The 19,316-nt window shown below is 38.8% G+C and overlaps 1 protein-coding gene across 1 annotated transcript in view; it reads left to right on the top strand.

Annotated features, from left to right (window-relative positions):
- The first annotated feature begins 6,824 nt into the window (after positions 1-6,824).
- IGFBP7 (insulin like growth factor binding protein 7) overlaps positions 6,825-19,316 on the top strand; it is a 71,176-nt gene continuing 58,684 nt past the window's right edge. Inside the window, exon 1 of the mRNA XM_031942110.1 lies at positions 6,825-7,417. Within this exon, the coding sequence (XP_031797970.1) occupies positions 6,928-7,417 (490 nt within the window). The 5' untranslated portion in view covers positions 6,825-6,927. The remainder of the gene's footprint in view (positions 7,418-19,316) is intronic.

Below are 19,316 nucleotides of genomic sequence, written 5' to 3'. Positions count from 1 at the left end.
AGAACAAAATGAAGCCATGGCTTGAACTAGTTCTAGCTATAGTTTGGCAACTAAGGCAACCACCAATCCGGGCCACAATTCCAGATTAGACGTTTCAGGGATAAAAGGTTAGATGTCCTGGTTTCTGGTAGCAGCAAAGGGCAGAAATTTGTTGTTGCTCAGAGGAGGAAACTGAGGCAAACAGGATCACACAGCTACTAAATATCTGAGGCCAGATTTGAACTCAGGACAATGAGTCTTGGCACTCTTTCCACTTCACCACTAGATAGAAATCACAAAGAGGCAGATTCAGACTGAGTAAGGAAAAATTCTAAACAATCCAAAAATGAAACGGGTTACCATGGGAAATAGTGGTTTCCAACATCCCCTCACTGGAGATCTCCAAACAAAATATAAATGGTCACTTGTCAAGGACTGAATTCAGTGGCTTCTCATTATAGTCTAATGAAATATGCCTTCCAACTGTGAGATTCTGTGCTTCTGTAATTCTTTCTATCTGGTAATCTGCTTGGAAGAAAAAAAAGCAAATAAATATGAAACAACACTAGGGGGCCCTTTATTTCAAATTATTGCTCAAAAAAAAAATTATCTATTAGCATATGAAGATACTTCATTTTACATAGTGAATGTCTCCTGAAAAGGAACAAATTAATTCTGGTCAATCAAATTATTTTTTCCTGGTGAGTTCAATTAATTCAATTGAAGATAACCTAACTTCATTCTGTTGGTTCCTAATACTATAAGCTTAAGTTCTTGAGGCCCACTCTTGATGTTCAATTGGTCCATAGACTCATTTTTAAATTGACCAGCTTCAGAATTACTTTTCAAAGAAATCCAATTATGAAGCATTTTGAAGGGGGGAAAAATTGTGATATAAATCATATCTGCTAATGTATCTAATTTATAAATTTCAAATTTTCATTAATTTTCTTTTTTTATTTATTTTTATTTTTCATTTATAGATTAAAACATTGCCATAACTTAGTACAATAAAAAAGATGATTTGTACATGAAACTGCAAATCGACTATGCACAACTTGCTATTCCTTTCAAATATACAACAAAATTATCATGTGAATTTCTTTTCTTTTTTCTTCCCTCCTAACTTGAGATGGCTACCATTAGACACAAATAGGTACATGTGTATATGTATATGTAAAATTAACCAATACATACTTCTATTTATCAGTTCTTTCTCTGAATATACAGGTAGCATCTTTTTTCATATGTCCTTTATAGTTAGACAAAACATTTATAATAGACAAAATAACTTGTTCTCCCAAGGTCATTCTTAAAATAATATTACTGTTACTATATACAATATTCTGTTGATTCTGCTCATTTTGCTCTTCATTTTTTCCTGCAAGTCTTTCCATTTTTTTCTAAAATCACTGAGCTCATCATTTCTTATAGTACAGAGATATTTCATCATAATCATATGCCACAACTTGTTCAGTCATTCCCCAATTGATGGATAGTGTATTTTCTTAAAGCACATCTACACTAACACACCTTTGTCATTTATTTTTGTTCATTCTTTCAAAACGGGCTCCTGGGATCACTCTTGTTACACTGAAAAAGACAGACCATGGATACTTTACATTTATAAACTGGGACTTGCAGCCAAAATGATTGTCCAGTTCCTACATACCTCCTCCAGCAAAATCTGAAGTTTGCTCCAGACCAAATAGTGATCAAGAAACCCAATAAAAACTGCAGAAGGTTATTTCTCCCACCCCAGAACTAGACAAAAAGTCAGAAACCCACAAAGCCAGTGCCAACTCAAGGGAGTAACCCCCCAACATAACCAGAGATGGATAACCTGAAAGGCTCTGTCATTGGAAGCAGAGGGCTCTGCACTCAGAATGCCCCTTTATGTTTAATAGTAATTAGAAAGCCCTAGGGAGTAGCAGCAGACAACATGACCATTGAAGTACTATAGTGCCAAAATAGCCCCTAGTCCCAAGGGCTCTGACAACCCTAATATTGTCCTATAACTTTAGAAGGAACTCTGAAGAGTCAAGTCTCTGAACTTCTAATATGGGGGAAGGGGAACCTAACCTAACCTCAGTAGTGGAGATCAACACATGATCCCAAGTGAATCAGGGCAAAAACAAGCAGGGCCCAAATACTCTATCCAAAAAACACAGCAAGAGGTAGAACCTAACCTCAACAAAGAGCCAAAATTCAGGAACTAAGGCCGGAGAGATGAGCAAATTTAAGAAGGAATAAAAGTCAATTAACCAGTATTAAAAATTGTTGTAAGATTCCCCCAAAAGAAAAAACAAGTAATTTCATAACAGCTGTAAACAGAGACAAAAAAAATTTTTTTAATGGATTTTCTACAAGGACTATATAAATACGTAGGAAAAATGAAACAAGAGATTTTTTTAATGAAATAGATAAAAGGTGTGGGAAAAAAGAATTGGAAGGTGAATAAGTAGCTTAGCAAAGAAAGAAGTAAACCTTATTTTAAAAAAAAAAAGCCTCTGAAAACTAGATTAGACCAAAAAGAAATCAATGAGAGAAAGAAATATTAGATCATTTGTAAACCAACCTTTGACAAGTCTTGTTAGAGTTGTTCTTTGTGAATACTAATTCGATGACAATCTGATTCAACAAATATTGAACCAACTGCTACTATTTTTCCTACTCTTCCCCAATCCCATGTTAATAAAATCCAGTCTCAGATAAGAGATCTGAAGTTGCCTCTGTTAAGCGGGTGGACTGAGGTAGAGGTGGGGAAAGGAGTGTGAGTAGAGAACTAAGCCTGAAGAGCTAACTCCTTTATCAGAGAGATCTTTTGTGCTGAGTTCTTGGGAGTCTGTAATCTGGGACAGAGCAGAGGTGACAGGAGATGGACTCGAAAATGTGGAGTTTGGAAAAAGTAAGCCCAGCATGACTCAGGGCATGAGTCATGCTTGACTAGAAGTGACAGGTTTATGACAACAGGGACAGAAACAACTAATGAAAAATAAAACATAAATGCATAAGAGACATAGGTAGGAAGTGCTAAAGAAGCTAACATCATGGAACCAGTCCATAAGTACAGGCTGATCCATAAACCCTATCCATAAACCATAAACTGTCTTACAAATGCAAGATGGGGAAAGATGATTAAATTGCAGTTAATCTGAAAAATAACTGAGGATTTTCATGGACTTCAACCTTAAATGAATCATCAGTGTAATAGTAGCCAAAAAAAAAAAAAAAAGATAACAGTCATAATCTTGGCCACTCAAAGTTTCTAGGAATATGGATAGACATGTGGATTATTTATTTTTTGACAAGCCATAACAATATTATGGTGAAAGCTTGGAATCTTTAATAGATACTCAAAGTATCTATTTAATGGATAACTCAAAAAAAAAAAAAAAATACTTGAACTAAGTGGTTAAGTAGCTAGCTCTCCAGACTTGGAGTCAGGAAGACTTATTGTCCTGAGTTCAAATGGGCACTCAGACACTAGTTGTGTGATCCTGGGCAAGATACTTAACCCTGTTTACTTCGCTTCCTCATTTGTAAAATGAGCTGGAAAAGGAAATGGCAAATCACTCCTATATCCTTGCCAAGAAGATGCCAAAAGGAGTCACAAAGAGTTGGAAATGACTGAACAACAATAATTTAATTTCTTAGAGCTACTTAAGGTTTACAAAGTGCTTTCCTCTCAAGTTAACAGTTCAAGTGTTATGACTATCATCTTACAGATAATGAAATTAAGACCAAGTGGTAAAAAGCTAATGGGAAACATTGGAGGCAGAATTCAAATCCATCCCAGGGATTTCCAGAGGAATATACAAGCGAAGCATAATTTTTAAATACGAAGAGGCAAGAGTTTAGTTTTCAAATCTTGCTTACAATTCACAATTTTCAGAGCTAGTTCTATTTCAAGGGCTTATTCCTCATACTCATATGGCTTTCAAGTGATGTGATTGAAATAGACAGGACTGAGATTATATTTGAACCCTCTCCACTCAAAATCTCCAGTTCAGTGGTCTCCAAAATCTGACAATTTCTAAAAATAAACTGTAATCATATAATTCAGTTGCAAAAGAAAACTGTAAATACTCATGAATAAAAGAGGAAGGGATTTGGGAAATAATACTTCCTAGGGTTCTCCTGAAGAATTAATGAAAGAAGTTATCAAAGCTAGCACTAATTGAGTGCTTACATACACATATTCACTTGTATATTATAAAGCCCATTGAGATCCAATTGTCCCAAGTCTTAAGGTAGTTTTAAGCTGCACTATGACTTTTGGGACATCTTATATACATTTCAACCCTCAATATAAGCAGATTTCAGATGTGATTTGAAAATATCAGGGATAAGTAAGTCAGAAATTGCAGTGTGGTGTACTAGATTAAGAGCTGGCTTCAAAGTCAGAAAGATCTGCATTCAAAACATACAGAACCAAGAAAGTCACTTCATATTTGTGTTCTAGGCAACTCTTTAAGCTGCTGCCTTAAGAGAGCTTCTTATACCAGTAATCACAGGTTTGATCCCCAAATACTCAAGGAGTGGTAGAATTCCTTTGAAGTATTAGGCAACACTTCACCATTCAACAATCATTCTAAGCCAAAGATAGATCTTAATTTGAAAATAAAGTACAATTTAATGTTTTAAAATCATTATTTGATATGATCATATCATATATCATTAATATATGATATATATGATATGATCATTATCAATATTATAATAATCATTATAAAATAATATAAATAAAAATATTTTTATAATAAAAAACATTATTATCATAAATTCATTATTATTTCTCTTCTTACTGGGGGACGGCTCAGATGGCATCATTCTTTCATGGCAAGAGAAAAGAAAACTGATTTTCTCCTCCTCTCCCCACTACTCCTCAAAGGAAGGTTAGGCATCAGCCCGTAGGATAGCTGAACAAGTTTGTCCCAAAGTACCTCTGGGACACAAAGGCTAATTCCTCATGATCGAAGGCAACTCTTTAAAATTATTAAATTGCAGAAATTGATTGTGACCCATCAAAATAACTCCCCACACCCATGAAATCATAAATCCAAATAAAAGATACATATATTTATACAGCACCTGAAATTTTAAAGGAACTTTCCTTAAGGTAAGTCTGTGATAATACCAGTTTTAATATCATTTCCATTTTAGAAATGAAAAAAACTGAGCCTAGGAGAACTGAAGGGACTTCACAATCTGAATCTTGAATCCAGAGACTCCGGGTCTTTTTCCATTAGACCATGCTACTTATCACTGAAAGGGTGAGAGTCCAGTTCGTAGAATTTTTAGAAGTGATCCGAATTAAGATGACCTACTTATCTGAGAGGCTTGAGTAACTCCAGATTTTGTGTGTTAACATAAACTTTTTTTTAATGAAGTAAAAAAAAAAAACAAAACAATGTGGCATTCCGAGTTTTAAAACTGTAGTTTTTTATAAAGGCAGAAGAAAGGAATTGGGAGTAATTTATCCTGAAAAGCTTGTTAAAACGCCTGCAGCTCGACACCGAAAACTAAACTAGAAGAAGAGCCGGGGGAGAAGAAACCCAGCTGTGAATCCTGAAAGAGGATTTGGGTGGTTCCAGATCTCCTTTGTCCAATTTCCATGGAAAGTACAGCCAAAAGCTATGGTGCAATCCAGCATCCTTCCTGGCCTCTCAGAAACACGGATATTCTTAACAATTTAAATTGTTCATGGGTTTCAGCATTTTAAGAAAAAGAAAAGAAAAGAAAAAACTAAAAATAGGAAAGGAGGTATAAGGGAGGGGGAAAGTGGTACAAGGAGAGCCAACTTTTCTTCAGCCGGAGTGGCATCTGAGCCAAGTTCACCCAAAACCAAACAAAAAGAAAAAAAAGTCTAATTCTGGGCTCTGCAGAACGTGACAGTTTCTAAAAACAAACTAGAATCATTGAATTCAGTTGCAAAATGAAACTGTAAATAGTCATCTATAAAAGGAGAGGAGAGTGTGGTAATCTTTACAGGATTACCCTGAAACACAGAAGAGAAAACTCAAGGAAAACTAGGTGTTGTGTGTGGTGATGGCACGTATTGCATGGAGTAATTGGAGCGGCGCTCCATGTTTTTAATCCTTAAAAGTGGCTAGTAGGGGGTGAAAGTGACTAGGAGGGGAGTGAAAGTGACCAAGAGGAGTTGAGAACTGACTGATCAGAAGGAGAACAAGAACTGACCAGAGAGTGAAACTGACCAAGAGGAATAAGAACTGACCAGGAGAGGAGCGAAACTGACCAAGTGGGGGTTGGGGGTGGGAAGTGTTAAGAAATAACCAAGACGGGAGTGAAACTGACTAGGAAAGTAGTGAAATTGATCCAGAGGAGATAGAACTGACCTGGAGGGGAGTGAAACTGATCAGGAGGGAAGTGAAACTGAACAAGAGGGGGATGAGAACTGACCAGGAAGGGAGTGAAAATGACCAGGAAGGGTTGAGAAATAATCAAGAAGGGAGTGAAAGTGACTAGGAGGAGAGTAAAACTGATCCAGAGGAGATAAAACTGACCAGGAGGGGAGATAAAACTTTTTTTTTTTTAAACCTGAGAAAAGCGATCCGTGGGTACAGAAGAGCGTGAAACTGAGCGCACTCCGATTTCCCCAGCGGCCGGAGCTGCCTCCGCCCCCGCCGCCTCCTAGCCTTTCCCAAGCCGCAGGGCAGAGGTTTCTCTCCGCATTCCTGCGCGGGTCAGGCGGCCGCCCCCTCGGTGCACTCGGGGATGGCCCGGGTGCTTGGAGGAGGCGGGGGTGAGAGCTTCTCTCCTCCCCGGGGTGTGGTTTGAGCCGCGGAGAGGAGGCGGGCAGGAGGTGCGGTTTAAGGAGAGCTGGCCTTGGTCCCGCCCCAAAGTCAAGGGCCAGAGCGGTCCGAGGCTCGGGTTTGCGTGCAGCCGTGCCAACCTCAGCAGCAGCCGCAGCTCCCGCACGCAGCCATGCCGTCGCCTCCGCTGCGCCTCCTACTTCTCTGCGCCACCGGGCTGCTGCTCCTGCTTCTGCCCCTCTCCTCTTCCTCCTCTTCTGAAGCCGGGGAGTCGGCCGCCTGCGGCCCCTGCGAGCCTGCCTCCTGCCCGCCCCTGCCCCCGCGGGGTTGTCCCCTCGGGGAGACCCGCGACGCCTGCGGCTGCTGCCCGGCGTGCGCCCGTGGAGAGGGAGAACCCTGCGGGGGCAGCGGCGCTGGCAGGGGGCACTGCGCGCCGGGCATGGAGTGCGTGAAGAGCCGCAAGAGGCGGAAGGGCAAAGGCGGGGCAGCAGCCGGCGGGCCGGTGGTGAGCGGTGTGTGCGTGTGCAAGAGCCGCTACCCGGTGTGCGGCAGCGACGGTAAGACCTACCCCAGCGGCTGCCAGCTGCGCGCTGCCAGCCTCCGGGCGGAGAGCGTGGGCGAGAAGACCATCACGCAGGTCAGCAAGGGCACCTGCGACCAAGGTGGGCAAAGAGCGCGCGCCTCTCCCTCTGCTCTCCCCCGCTCCCCAAGTCCCAGCGCCCGGAGGGCGCGCGCCCTGACTTCGGCTCGGAGCTGGACGCCCGAGGTTAGAGGCGCGTCTACCTGAGTGAGCTCAGGGGAGGTGAGGCGTCCCAGAGTCTGTCCGCACCCCGCCCCGTGCCTGCGGGGAAAAGGTGTTGGGCAGGAAGCTGGTGATGGATGCTGGGCGCACCGAGGTAGTCGGTCTCCTTTTTTGGAAGTATGATTTCGAAGTTCGGTTCCTGAGCCAAAAAATGCGGGGAGAGGATATGCAAAGGATCGTTTATTTCTGGAAAGAATTCCTCAAACACTCGCGCCCCCCTCGCCCCCCACAAAAGCATCTCTAGCGTTTTCTCGTCACTTTTCACTCCATCTTGAGGGCTACCTACCACACTCACTGCCCACTTCCACGTCATTTTCTCTTCCTCCCTTATTGGGAAGAGCGTTGAATGTTAGAGACGAAATAGGACGAATTAGATCACGAAGTTTCAAGAGCGGGCGCTTTTAGTTAGGGGACAGGTGATAATCGAATTTCCGCACGTCTTGATTGCGTTTTGACCCAGGTCTTAAGCATACCTTGCTAGAATTAGGTTCCAAGGTAATTAAAAGATTTGGGTGAGAGTTGCTGTTATTTATAATAAACATTCATTTAGCGCTTACTGTATGCCGTTAACTGCACTGTTCATCTCCATTGTTAGCTTTTGGGGGTTGGTAGAAGCAAGAGGAGGAAATTTGTAATTTTGGTGGGGGGCCCTTTCAACAGAGGGAACAGAGGGAAGCAGCTTCACCTGATGAAAGTACTCTATTTGGAAAGTAATCTAGGTGAGGTATCCTTTGTCTATGTGCCAGAGGAAAATTCAGACTCCCTTGTGGAACGTTTCTGGCTTGAGATGTTTTCTTTTTATTATTATTATTATAGTCTGTTACGGATTTTCATTATTGTATTGTTTTCTTGTTTCTTTCATGCTTAATTCATCTGCAGGACATGCTGTACAGAGGATAGCTTTGAAATTTTTCTTGACAGTTTATCTTGTTTGTTTAGTTCGTCTGGGACAAATCCAAAGTTGAAACAAATGCAAGGCCAAGGAGTGTCCAATCTTTTTTTTAAAGAAAAGAAAATAAACAAAGTTCAGATTCCCAAAGAAAAAATCAGAAAATGAAACACCAATCATAATAGCTGATGTAATCAAACTAACTGAAATGGCCTTTTCCTACAAGCACAAGTTCCAAGGGAAAGTTAAAATTCCAGACACCCTTCTTCACAGCCAAGATTGAGAAGGTTCTGAGTTGAGACCATCAGAATCATCTAGTTCACAATTACCTCTCCATTTCACAGAGGAGAAAATTGAAGCTCAAAGACAGCTCCAAGAAAGGGAGTAGGTAGTACAGGCAGCAATCCAAGGGGTAACATATACGCAGGAGCAGTGGCAAAAAGAGTTTATAACATGACTTCTTTTTTATGAGTACACATTTTAATACCAGAAAATTCTGTTCTCCTTGGCTTCTAGGTATTTATTTTGTAATAAACCACCTGAATAAAATAATAACTGGCATATATTCCTTACAGGCTAGCAAAATGTTTTTATGAACACCGTCTCATTTGAACCTCACAAAAGCCCTGTAAATATGTCCAAATTTTACCTGCCTTTACTACCCACAGCTGGTCTCTTGATTTTTCAGTCCATTATTCTTTTCAATAAAAAGTTGGCTCAGTTTTTTAACTTTTTTGGATTATCCACCTTTCTAAGAATTTATGCAATGACTATTAAGTGATGAAATGGATGTTGCAAGATATATGAAAACTGAACAAAGCATAGCCTCTTCTCCGCATGCTTAAGAGCAATCTAAAATGCTCTTAGGGACTACATGAGGGCAGGGGTAGAGAAGCCACCTTAAGGCAATAGATCAATACCCAGATCAGTGTTGAACATCAAAAAGCTTGAGTTTAAATGATCTTTTTCTTTCAATTTAAGAATTTTACTTAGGATTTTGGTTCCAACGGTAATGTAGAAAGCGCAGGTAGATGGGGAAATGGATAAAGTGCCAAACCTGGAGCCAAGAAGACTCGTCTGAGTTCAAATCTAGCTTCAAATATTTATTAGTGGTATGACCCTGAACAAGTCACTTATCTCTATTAACTTCACTACCTCATCTTAAAATGAACTAGAGAAAGAAATGGTAAGCTACTCTACTATCTTCAAAGAATCACATATAATTGAAATGATTCAACAAGAGTTGGAAATATTTTAGAGAGAAGGCCTGAGAAAAACTTAATAATTCTTCATATTTTGAAATGTAGTTATGAAACAGAATATTAATCATCTGTTCTAGAAAGAAGAATAGAGGACATCCTGCTTAAGGATTAGGGAAGCTTCTTTGTCCCAAAGACTTTAACTCTAGTGGAATCTCTCTGAAGATTTCCTTTAAAAAATTTAGGGGTTGGTAGAAGCAAGAGGAGGAAATTGAAGTTTTTTTGGTGTCCTTTCAAGCTATAGAATTCTATATGATTAAGGTGAACAGGAATTTCCTGAAAACTTCAACTAGCTTTTTAAAAAAATCTTTTATTGCTGCTTGTTGTTTTGATAGCACATTTATTTCTGAATCTATCCTTTCCCCTATTATATATGCAGGAAATCTTCCTTTGCAGCAACGACTTTAAAACTCAACTTATACATCGACCATGTTGGACCCAGAGTAGCCCACATATATAATAGCCTATCTCTTCATTGAAAGAAAGAAGGTACATTTCCTCAGTTCTTTGGGGCCAACTTTTTATTCTGTTATATTTTACTGCTTTTTCTCTTTTATATTTTTAAAGTCATTGTGTATACTGTTTTTCCAGTTCTGCTTATTTCACTCCTTATCACTTCATGTGTATTCTTATGTTCCTCTGAAGTCATTCATTATTGCTTACAGTGTAATAATACTACATTGCATTCAGGTATCTCATTGTTTAGTCATTTCTCCAATTGATGGGTACCTACTTTTTTTCCTAATTGTTTGCTATAAATTAAACAATTCCCATCATACCCATCAGATTGACTAATATCACAAAAAGGAAAATGGCAGGTGTTGAAGGGGATGTGGGGAAATTGGGATATAAGGATTTAGCAAATAGGGTTGGGTTTTTTTTAACAGAAAATAGGGGCAGCTACATGGCCCTGAAGTCAGGAGGACCTGAGTTGAAAGGTGACCTCAGATTCTTAACACCTCCTGGCTGTGTGGACCTGGGCAAGTCACTTAATCCCAATTGCCTCAGCAAAAAAAAAAAGTCTAGGCTAGATTTGCACTTGGATCTTCCTGATTCAAGTTCCAATGTTTTATCTACTTTGCCTGTTATCTGCATGGTGGCACAAATCTAAAATCCCTTAGAAAGCTAAGGCTATCCTGGGTATGCAAGCATCTCCAAATGCTCGCGTTGGCTCTTTTCTGGTGTCTCCAAGACCAGAGCTTGCTATCACTCCATCTGAGATCACAGGCACACAGCAAGGTCACCAGGCCACGAGTCACCTTGCCAACACATGGTCAGCTGAATGGACAATCCATCTCTGTGGCTACACAACAGCAGTCTATCCCAGTGACACCCAAAGGATCACAATTAGAGACTGAAAACTTCTTTTGATTGGCTTCAACGCGTGACTTTGGATGGTGTTCACAAAACCTTTCTAGCATCTCTGTCCCAAAGCAGAAGCTTGAAGTGTATACAGAAGATGTAGTTAGCCAGAACTTGATGCTTAATAAAGATTTGAATTAATAGGAAGAGCTTAACACAAAATTTTAACGTTTATTTGGAGAATAGGTTCTACTCCAGTAAAGTTGTAAATATGTTTAATGACTGCCTAATGTAGACTCTTTAATGTGTGTGTATATATATACATATATGTATACGTGTGTATATATATTTGTATAAGTACAGTCTTTAAGACTACAAAATTAATGAAAGAATATTGAACTCCAATACATTACCTTCTGGGAAAGATTCATTATTTCAACAAAATACTCTGTACCTGTGATATTCCACAGAGTAATTGTTTTTAGTTACAATTTATTCTGTAAAAAATTAAATTACATGGGCATATTGGAACAACATTCTATTATCCTTTGCACAAAAAGTGCAATGAATAATATTGTATTTCTAAATAGGTGGGACTATATCTATATTTTGTAATGTCTTTGATCCCATGTTCTTATAGATGTCTTTTATAAAGGTAGGAATGAATCATAAGTCTGTGAAAGAAAGAATTATTTCTATAATGTATTTTTAATAATTAATTGTTCAAATTAAAACCAAAAAGAAAAAAGAAAAAAGAAAGAAAGCTAAGGTAGATCTCTTTGGCTCAGGAATTTTAAACGACAGTGGCCCACACCCCCAGGACTGGGGGTAGATAGAGGGTTTGGCAGGTTGCTGGGGCAGGAGAGAGACTAGTTGGGCTAGAAAAAGAATGAAGGGCCTTCCATAGTGATCAGTAGGAGAATGGAACCCACCGAGTTGCCCTTATACTTCAGTCTGGGTGAAAATTTTCTAAATAAATAAATGATTTTCTATCACCCATAGTTGTGAAAAGTACCACTATCTTTTTTCCTCTAATTTTTAAAGATATAACATTTTGTATTTAGGTCACATATCCATTTGGAACTTATAGTGGTATATGGTATGACATGTGGGTTTAAATTTTTTCCTCCCAAACTATTTTTCAGTTTTCCCATCAGCTTTTGCCTATAGGAAGACCATTTCTAAGTAATTTGTGCTCTTGGTTCCATCAAAAATCCAGGAATTGAGTTTTACTTTAAAAAAAAATATATATATATATATATGTATTTGCTAACCTAGTTTGTTTCATCGATCTGTTTTTCTGGAGTATTTTTAACCCATACCAAAATATTTTGATGGTTATTTTATCTATTCATTTTTATTTATCTATCATATTTTATTTATCTTTTATAAATAAATTTATCTTTATCATATAATTTCCCTCCCTTCTCATCTTTTGTTTCATTATTAGACTCTCCACCTTTTGTTATCCCAGAAAGTTGGGTATTATTTTGTCTACTTCTAAATAGTAATTTGTAGTTTGATTTGTAGGGAGACACTGAAGTTTTCTGCTGTCCAAAATACGGCAGCAGAGTTTTTTGGTTTTGACTGATAAGATTGAGTGATTAGAGAACACTAACCTTTTATCCTTTTGTTCTGGTTCAAATTCATTTGCATGTTCAACTAGGGAGAACCTTTGTAGATAATTATCAGAAATGGAGGAATGAAATCTTTGAACAGTTGGAGGTGGGAAAAGATTCTATTTTACCCAAAGGACATACTGCCTTCTGTTTATTAGGTGGGTGTGGAGGGCCATGACTAAGGTCCTTCTGTGAGCTAGGTTATTGCCACTATACCCAAAAGACTTGAGCAGAGTTGACCAGCTAGTTGCCAAGATGAAGCTTGGATGCTGTTGGCTAAGAGAGATTCCCAGAAGCCAACCAAAAATTCATTGGAGAGCAGTATAGCAACACACAGCAGGAATTACTATGCTCCACCAAGATCACACAGTGATGGGAGTAACCAGCAAAAGATCAACAAATCAGCATCCCATGAGACTATGTCATCTCCATGTATCACCAAGGGCAACTGAACAAGGAACCCAGTGAAGAAGGCCTTCGGGGAGCAATAAGCTCAGAGGTTAAGGATGATGACACCATCACAAGATAATCAGACTTTCAGCCCCATTGCCATAAATTGTTGCCTCACATATAAAATCCTTCTGTATGTCCACTGTTGATGTATATGTATATGTATGAGATGGTGGCCCAGGTTATTGATGCATGACCTATTGTAATTTTTCATGCTATGTGCCAATTCATTAATACTTTTGCTTTGAAGTAATTATATCAACAAAAAATTTCCAAAGTAAATGCGATGGTGAGCCCTATGTCTTTGAGAGAAAGCTGACCTGAGTCAACAGAACCTATGGCTATCATTCTGTAGGCTTTAAGTATTAAAGTTAACAATTAGTTGGCATAAATCTTATTATATTGATAATGTCATACAGCCACAGTCAAGAATGATGTGGACTCTAATGGAGTCCATCCTCTTCCTATTGACAACTTTATCATACCCTTAAAGGGAGTACACTACAATAATAAAGGGCTCCTTGTGATTGTTCATACCTCATTGTGAATTTTTCACAGTCTGAACCACTCTCCCAGAAACTAGTACTTCATCACTGGGATAGACCAATATTGACAATGTCTATCCCTCCAGTTATTCAAGTCTTATTCTATCACTATTTTAAGTCTTGGGGGATTTTTTTAAGTCTTTAAGCCTTTTTTTTTTTTTTTTTTTTTTTTTTTTTTTTTTTTTTTTTTTTTTTTTTTTTTTTTTTTTTTTTTTTTTTTTTTTGCCTTGACAGATCAACTCCTAGGTAGTTGTAGGTTTTGTAGTTTTGAAGACAATGCACAGTGCAATAGATAGAGAGCTCTGGGTCGAGAGTCAGGAAGACCCGAGTTAAAATCCAGTTTCAGACACTTAATAACTGTGTGACTCTAGGCAAGTCACTTAACTGCTGTCTGCCTCAGTCTTCTCAGCTATAAAATGGGAGTAACAACAGTATCAACCTCCCAGGGTTTTTGTGATAATGACATGAGATAATATGTATAAAATATGCTCTGTACATATGTAAAATGTATACATGGTTCAGTCATCTTCAGTTTGTCTCACTCCTGATGGATTTTCTTAGTTAAGGATACTGAAGTGGTTGGCCATTTCCTTCTCCAGCTCATTTTACAGATGAGGAAACTGAGGCAAGAAGGGTAATGTGACTTGGCTAGTAAGTGTCTGAGGCTGGATTTGAATTCAAGAAAATGAGCCTTCTTGACTCCATGCTAGGTAATCTATCCATTGTACCTCCTAGCTGCCTCCATTTCTACAGCCCCCTCCTCTTCCTCAAGTGGGTGCTTATATAAAAAATAATCATTTCCTCCTTCTTCCCTTTCCTTATCAAATAGTCCCTGAAGTCATTTCTGAAATGGTCCTCAAGTCCTTAACACTCTAGATAAGACTGCCTTATAAGGAGGTTCTTTTGCTCCTTGGAATTCCCTTGGATTGAGTCCAAGGCCAACTAAATTCCTCTATAGTAAATAGGATTATTTTGAGGTTTCTGTGCATTTCCTTTAACTGAGGCTACCTTAAAAGTTAACTCATCTCATTGTTCCTTTGACTATTATTTATGGCAAATTGTAAAAAAAGTCGAGAAGTTGTACATCTGTGTGACTTGATGGAATGGCTCCTGAGCTACAAAGTGCATCCATCACACTTTTGTCTTTGGGCATGTGTATGTGAGTGTGCTTGTTAAACCTAGATTGAAGTGGAAACATTTTGAGGCTCCCAGAATGTGTGTACATGTGAAGCAGTGGTATTTTTAGGTTTCACCCTTTTCAATTCATCCTCCTCAAGCTGCCAAAATAATTTTTCTGAAGTGCAAATCTGACCATGTCACTTCTGTACTCGGGAGCAAAGGATAAGAAGACTAGGATATTATATAAACTCTGCTTTTCTTTTAGCATTTAGAGCATTTAACATCTCAGTTTAAAGCCCATTCCAGCCTTGTTATATGTCATACTCCTTGTGCTCCAGGAGGACCAATGACCTCAGGAGGGTGAAGTCTTGACTTGCAAGTGAATTGGATTTCAGCAAGGCAGGGCTGTGCAAAGTCGCACTTCTCCAGTCATTCGAGTCCAGCAGCAAGACAAATGTCAAAACAGCTAGTGATGGCCCCAGTCCCTCTTTGGTCCAGATAGATGGGATATATGCTAGATGGAGCCAGCTTGAACAGGCTCTGGCTCTGAAGCCGTTTCTTAAATTTATTGTATAAACATTTACATCTTGGAAACATCAAATGCTACAAATCAGGATTTGGTTTATTATTTTGTGGTTTAGCTAGACTTTGGTTATTGTCCTTCATTCTTGAAAGGGATCGAAATGATATCACTATGTCAGAGCCAAATTACATTGTATCCTACTGTGGCTGATCAGATCGGTGCAACCTCAGAAGACTTTACCACAGGTTGGGTGGTAACACAAAGAATCCATATGAATATTTGGGGTGGATTCTCTAAACTTGTACATCTTGTGATTTTGGTTTTTGTTTTTCAATTCTGCTTTGCTTATACAGCTCAGAACCTCCTCTGATGATACAGGTGGTCCTGTGCCAGCTAGACTTAAGAAAGTGATGGACCCACGTTAATTAAGAAAGAATATGCTGTGTTGAATTTTAAAGTATGTCAGGGATCACAAGTTTTTTTTTTTGTTTTTAGCCAGTTGTTAAGCATTTTAGCCCCACATCATTGGGTTCAACCATATTGGCCCTGTTCTATTCCTCAAACATAATACTTCATCTCCTGCTTCCTTGTCTTGCTACTGATTGTCCCTTCATGCCTCCAACATGCTGCTTTCTCACCTCCATCTTTTGAATGGAGAATCTCTTTAGCCCAAGCACCCCCTTTGACATGAAAGCCTTTCCTTTTACATTCAGCAACCATTATCTTCCTTCTTAAAAATCACCTTGGTTTTTCTTGGACATGGTGTTTTATGTATAGAAAGCTTATGTATATAAGCTGCTTACTGCTCAAGATCTACTTCATTTTTGTCCCTACTTTCAATACCTATCTAAATGTTAGGCCCATGATAAATACTTAATAGATGATGTTGTCTGAAATCACAGAAAACTGTTATTTCTTTCTTTTCTTTCTCTTTTTTAAAATTGTGCCTTGGCAATAGACATAAAAATCCATATATCTGTGAACCACAAAGACACAAGTGAATGACTTCTTCACAAATAAAACTATCAAATGTTGACATTAAGGTTTGCTCTAGAGAACTTCACTTAATCAGGATCTTGATTAATATCTTCATGGTTATTTAGGAAGTTGTTTGGGGCTTCTTCCTTGAGTTATACAGACTGACTTCCTTGGTGGTCCTAAATTTACCTAATGATTTGGTATTCTTTTATGAGCCTGTCTAGACCAAACATTTCTTCACTTTTTGGCACACATCATAGACTCTATAAATCTAGACTAACATAGACATGTGAGGCTACCCACATTAATTAGGGCCTTTCCAAGCTCCTGGAAGTTGGGTATTTGAGGCCAATCTCTTAGATTTCATATTAAATTTGATAAGGGATCCCCAGTTGAATTCAGCTCACTTTTTGTTGAATTCTTTGGATATGGAGAAACAAAAAGAAAATTAACTTATAGTTATCATCAAAAGGTTTAAATGTATTAAAACTAAATTAATTTAATGGCAAAATAATCCGGCTCCTTAAAAAATCCTGCTAAATTTTGTTGAATCATTCATCCAGAAAAAGAGATAGGAAGCTTAATAGAAACAGATGGGGTATACACAATGGCTTCATATGCCTTTACTACAGAAAATGGGAGCTAGATGAGATTGTAAAAAAGAAGAGACTACTCTAGATACTCTTCAGAACAAGAATAGATTATCTGAGAAACAAAAGGTATCACGGCAGGTGAAGATTCTCAGCACATTTAGATAAGTGTAGTGTGCCATTTGTACTTAGACATTTTTTAAAAATAAAATAATAGAATAAACAAGAAAAAAGCATCTAAGTACAAATGGCAAATTGTGTTCTTATTTAACTGTGATAAGTTTAAAGCAAATGTGTAATGTGTTGCTATAAACACCTGTTTACTTTTTTATATATTCCATGGAATATTTCCTTGCAATTCTTGGTTTTACATGGCTTATCCAAGTCCCTAAATTTCTCTGGCTGCTGTTCTATCCATTAAAATGGTACCCAGCTGACCACTTGATGCAAACAAATAATAAAAGTGTAATTTTAAAATATCACAGGAAACATAGGAGATAAAGTGGATGATTTTGCTTCCATAAAACTAAGAAGTTTCTACACAAACAAGCAATACAGTTAAAATTAGAAAGGAAATAGTTAATTGGGGAGGAAATATTTGCATTTCTAACCAGTTACTTAATTGTTAAATTTTCGCCATTTACACTTAGGAAACTGGCAAACATTACACTAAGGGTTTCATTTATTATTTTGTTGATTGTCTAATCTTTATTAAGATAGATATTACTAAGGTGATAGAAAAGTTGAATAACTGAATAACCTGAATAATTCAGGTTAAACTTGAGTGTCTTCTGCATATTCTCTCCTCTAGGCCACCTACCCCCTGAGCTCACTCCAGCCAGTTATTAATCATTCGGAGAGTGTGACCAGCAGGCCTCAAACCCCTCAAGATTTAAGAGAGGGTTTACAACAAGTAGGGTAAGATAGGCAAATGAGAACAATGGCCTTGGAGCACTTACAGTTGATCTGATATCAAAAACACCAAAGTCATCCGCTGCATCCTGGACCATCATCAGTTTTCTTGACTTTTTGTCCTACCACTGAACTTCAATGACTCTGGAAGAGAGAGTAAAACTGTGGACAACTCTCTCACTTAAATCCACCCATAATGTTATCGGTCATCTTTAAAAATGAAGGAAGAATAACACCTCCCCCCCCAAAAAAAGGACATCTCCAGAAGTGTTCAGAGACCCTAAAAATGTTAATTTTAGAGTTTTTCCTTAATATTCAGGGGTAAAGAACCTTTGTATTCAAAAGGTAAAAATGCAGCTGCCTCTAACCACTGTGTTCTTTCATATATGTTCCTCTCTTTCAGAGGAGAATGCTTTCTTGAGATTGCAGAAAGCTCAAAGACATTTCATTTACCTCCTCCTACTTTAGTGGGCCAGTGGTCAAGTGGTTGGAAGCTTCCACCCTGACATCTGCTCTTTCCTGCCCCAGAGCAAGGGAAAATTATCAAGCAGTATACTGCCTTGTGCATTCCAAAGAGACCACACAGAAGAAACTGCTGGAGTCGGTCTGGATAATCCAAGCCAGCAGGTTCGGAGACTGTTGTCTCCAGATATGAGCTATCAGAATATTTTGCTTAGGAAACAAATACAGAAGTGAGTTTAAATAGCAGCTGGAGCAATTACATTGGAATTCTGACTTACAAAGAGCTACCCCTGAGGAATCGGTAGTGCATTTGATAGGGAATAAAATGCATAGGCAGCAGTACAGTTCCAAATTAGGCAAGGCTAGAGGAGGGAAATCGTGCCGAGCAACGGCTTATTAAGGATGTTAAACCCAGCTGGAATGGGTGTCACAAACCAGAGATCAAGGCACTGCCCAATTTTTTGACAGTCCAGGGCAGACACCGAGGCAAAGCTCTGCCAAAGTGGTGTCAAAGCTTATCAGGTGCAGAATCAAAGAACAGTAGAGTTGGAAGGACCCAGATCATCTGCTCTAGCTCATACCCCAAAGTAGCAAATGATGTGCTGAAGGGATTAGACAAAGTTTGGGAAGTAGATGAAGCCTTTCCACTTCCCCAGAGACACTTCTTAGCTTCTTTTGGCCAATAATAGATGTGAGATGGTGAGATCCATAGCGCTCTGGGCCTAGAATCGGAAAGGGGAATTGGAAAGAGCCCCCTCCATCTTTTTGTCCCTTTATTTTGTGGTCAGGTCCCAAAGCCTTAGTCATTCTATCAGCCTTCAGGACAAGAGTCTCTATCACCCTTTCCTATAGCTTTTGGGGGGTGCAGCTTACAGTCAATCACCATCACCACTATCCCTCTATTCTACTTTTCCTTTCTTCCCCATCTTCCCCAAGGAAGTACTGACGTAAATACTTAGCACACCTGGACTGAAGAGAGACAATTTGTCACTTCCTTTAAAAAAAAATCTCTGGGATCATAAAAATGGAAAGGGACCATGGGTGCAAAAATGTTTGTAGCAGTCCTTTTTTTAGTGGCAAGGAACTGGAAACTGAGTGGCTGCCCATCAGT

The sequence above is a fragment of the Sarcophilus harrisii genome, chromosome 6 (genome assembly GCF_902635505.1).
Source record: "Sarcophilus harrisii chromosome 6, mSarHar1.11, whole genome shotgun sequence".
Taxonomy (NCBI): Eukaryota; Metazoa; Chordata; class Mammalia; order Dasyuromorphia; family Dasyuridae; genus Sarcophilus; species Sarcophilus harrisii.
This window is presented reverse-complemented; position numbering and strand designations above follow the sequence as displayed.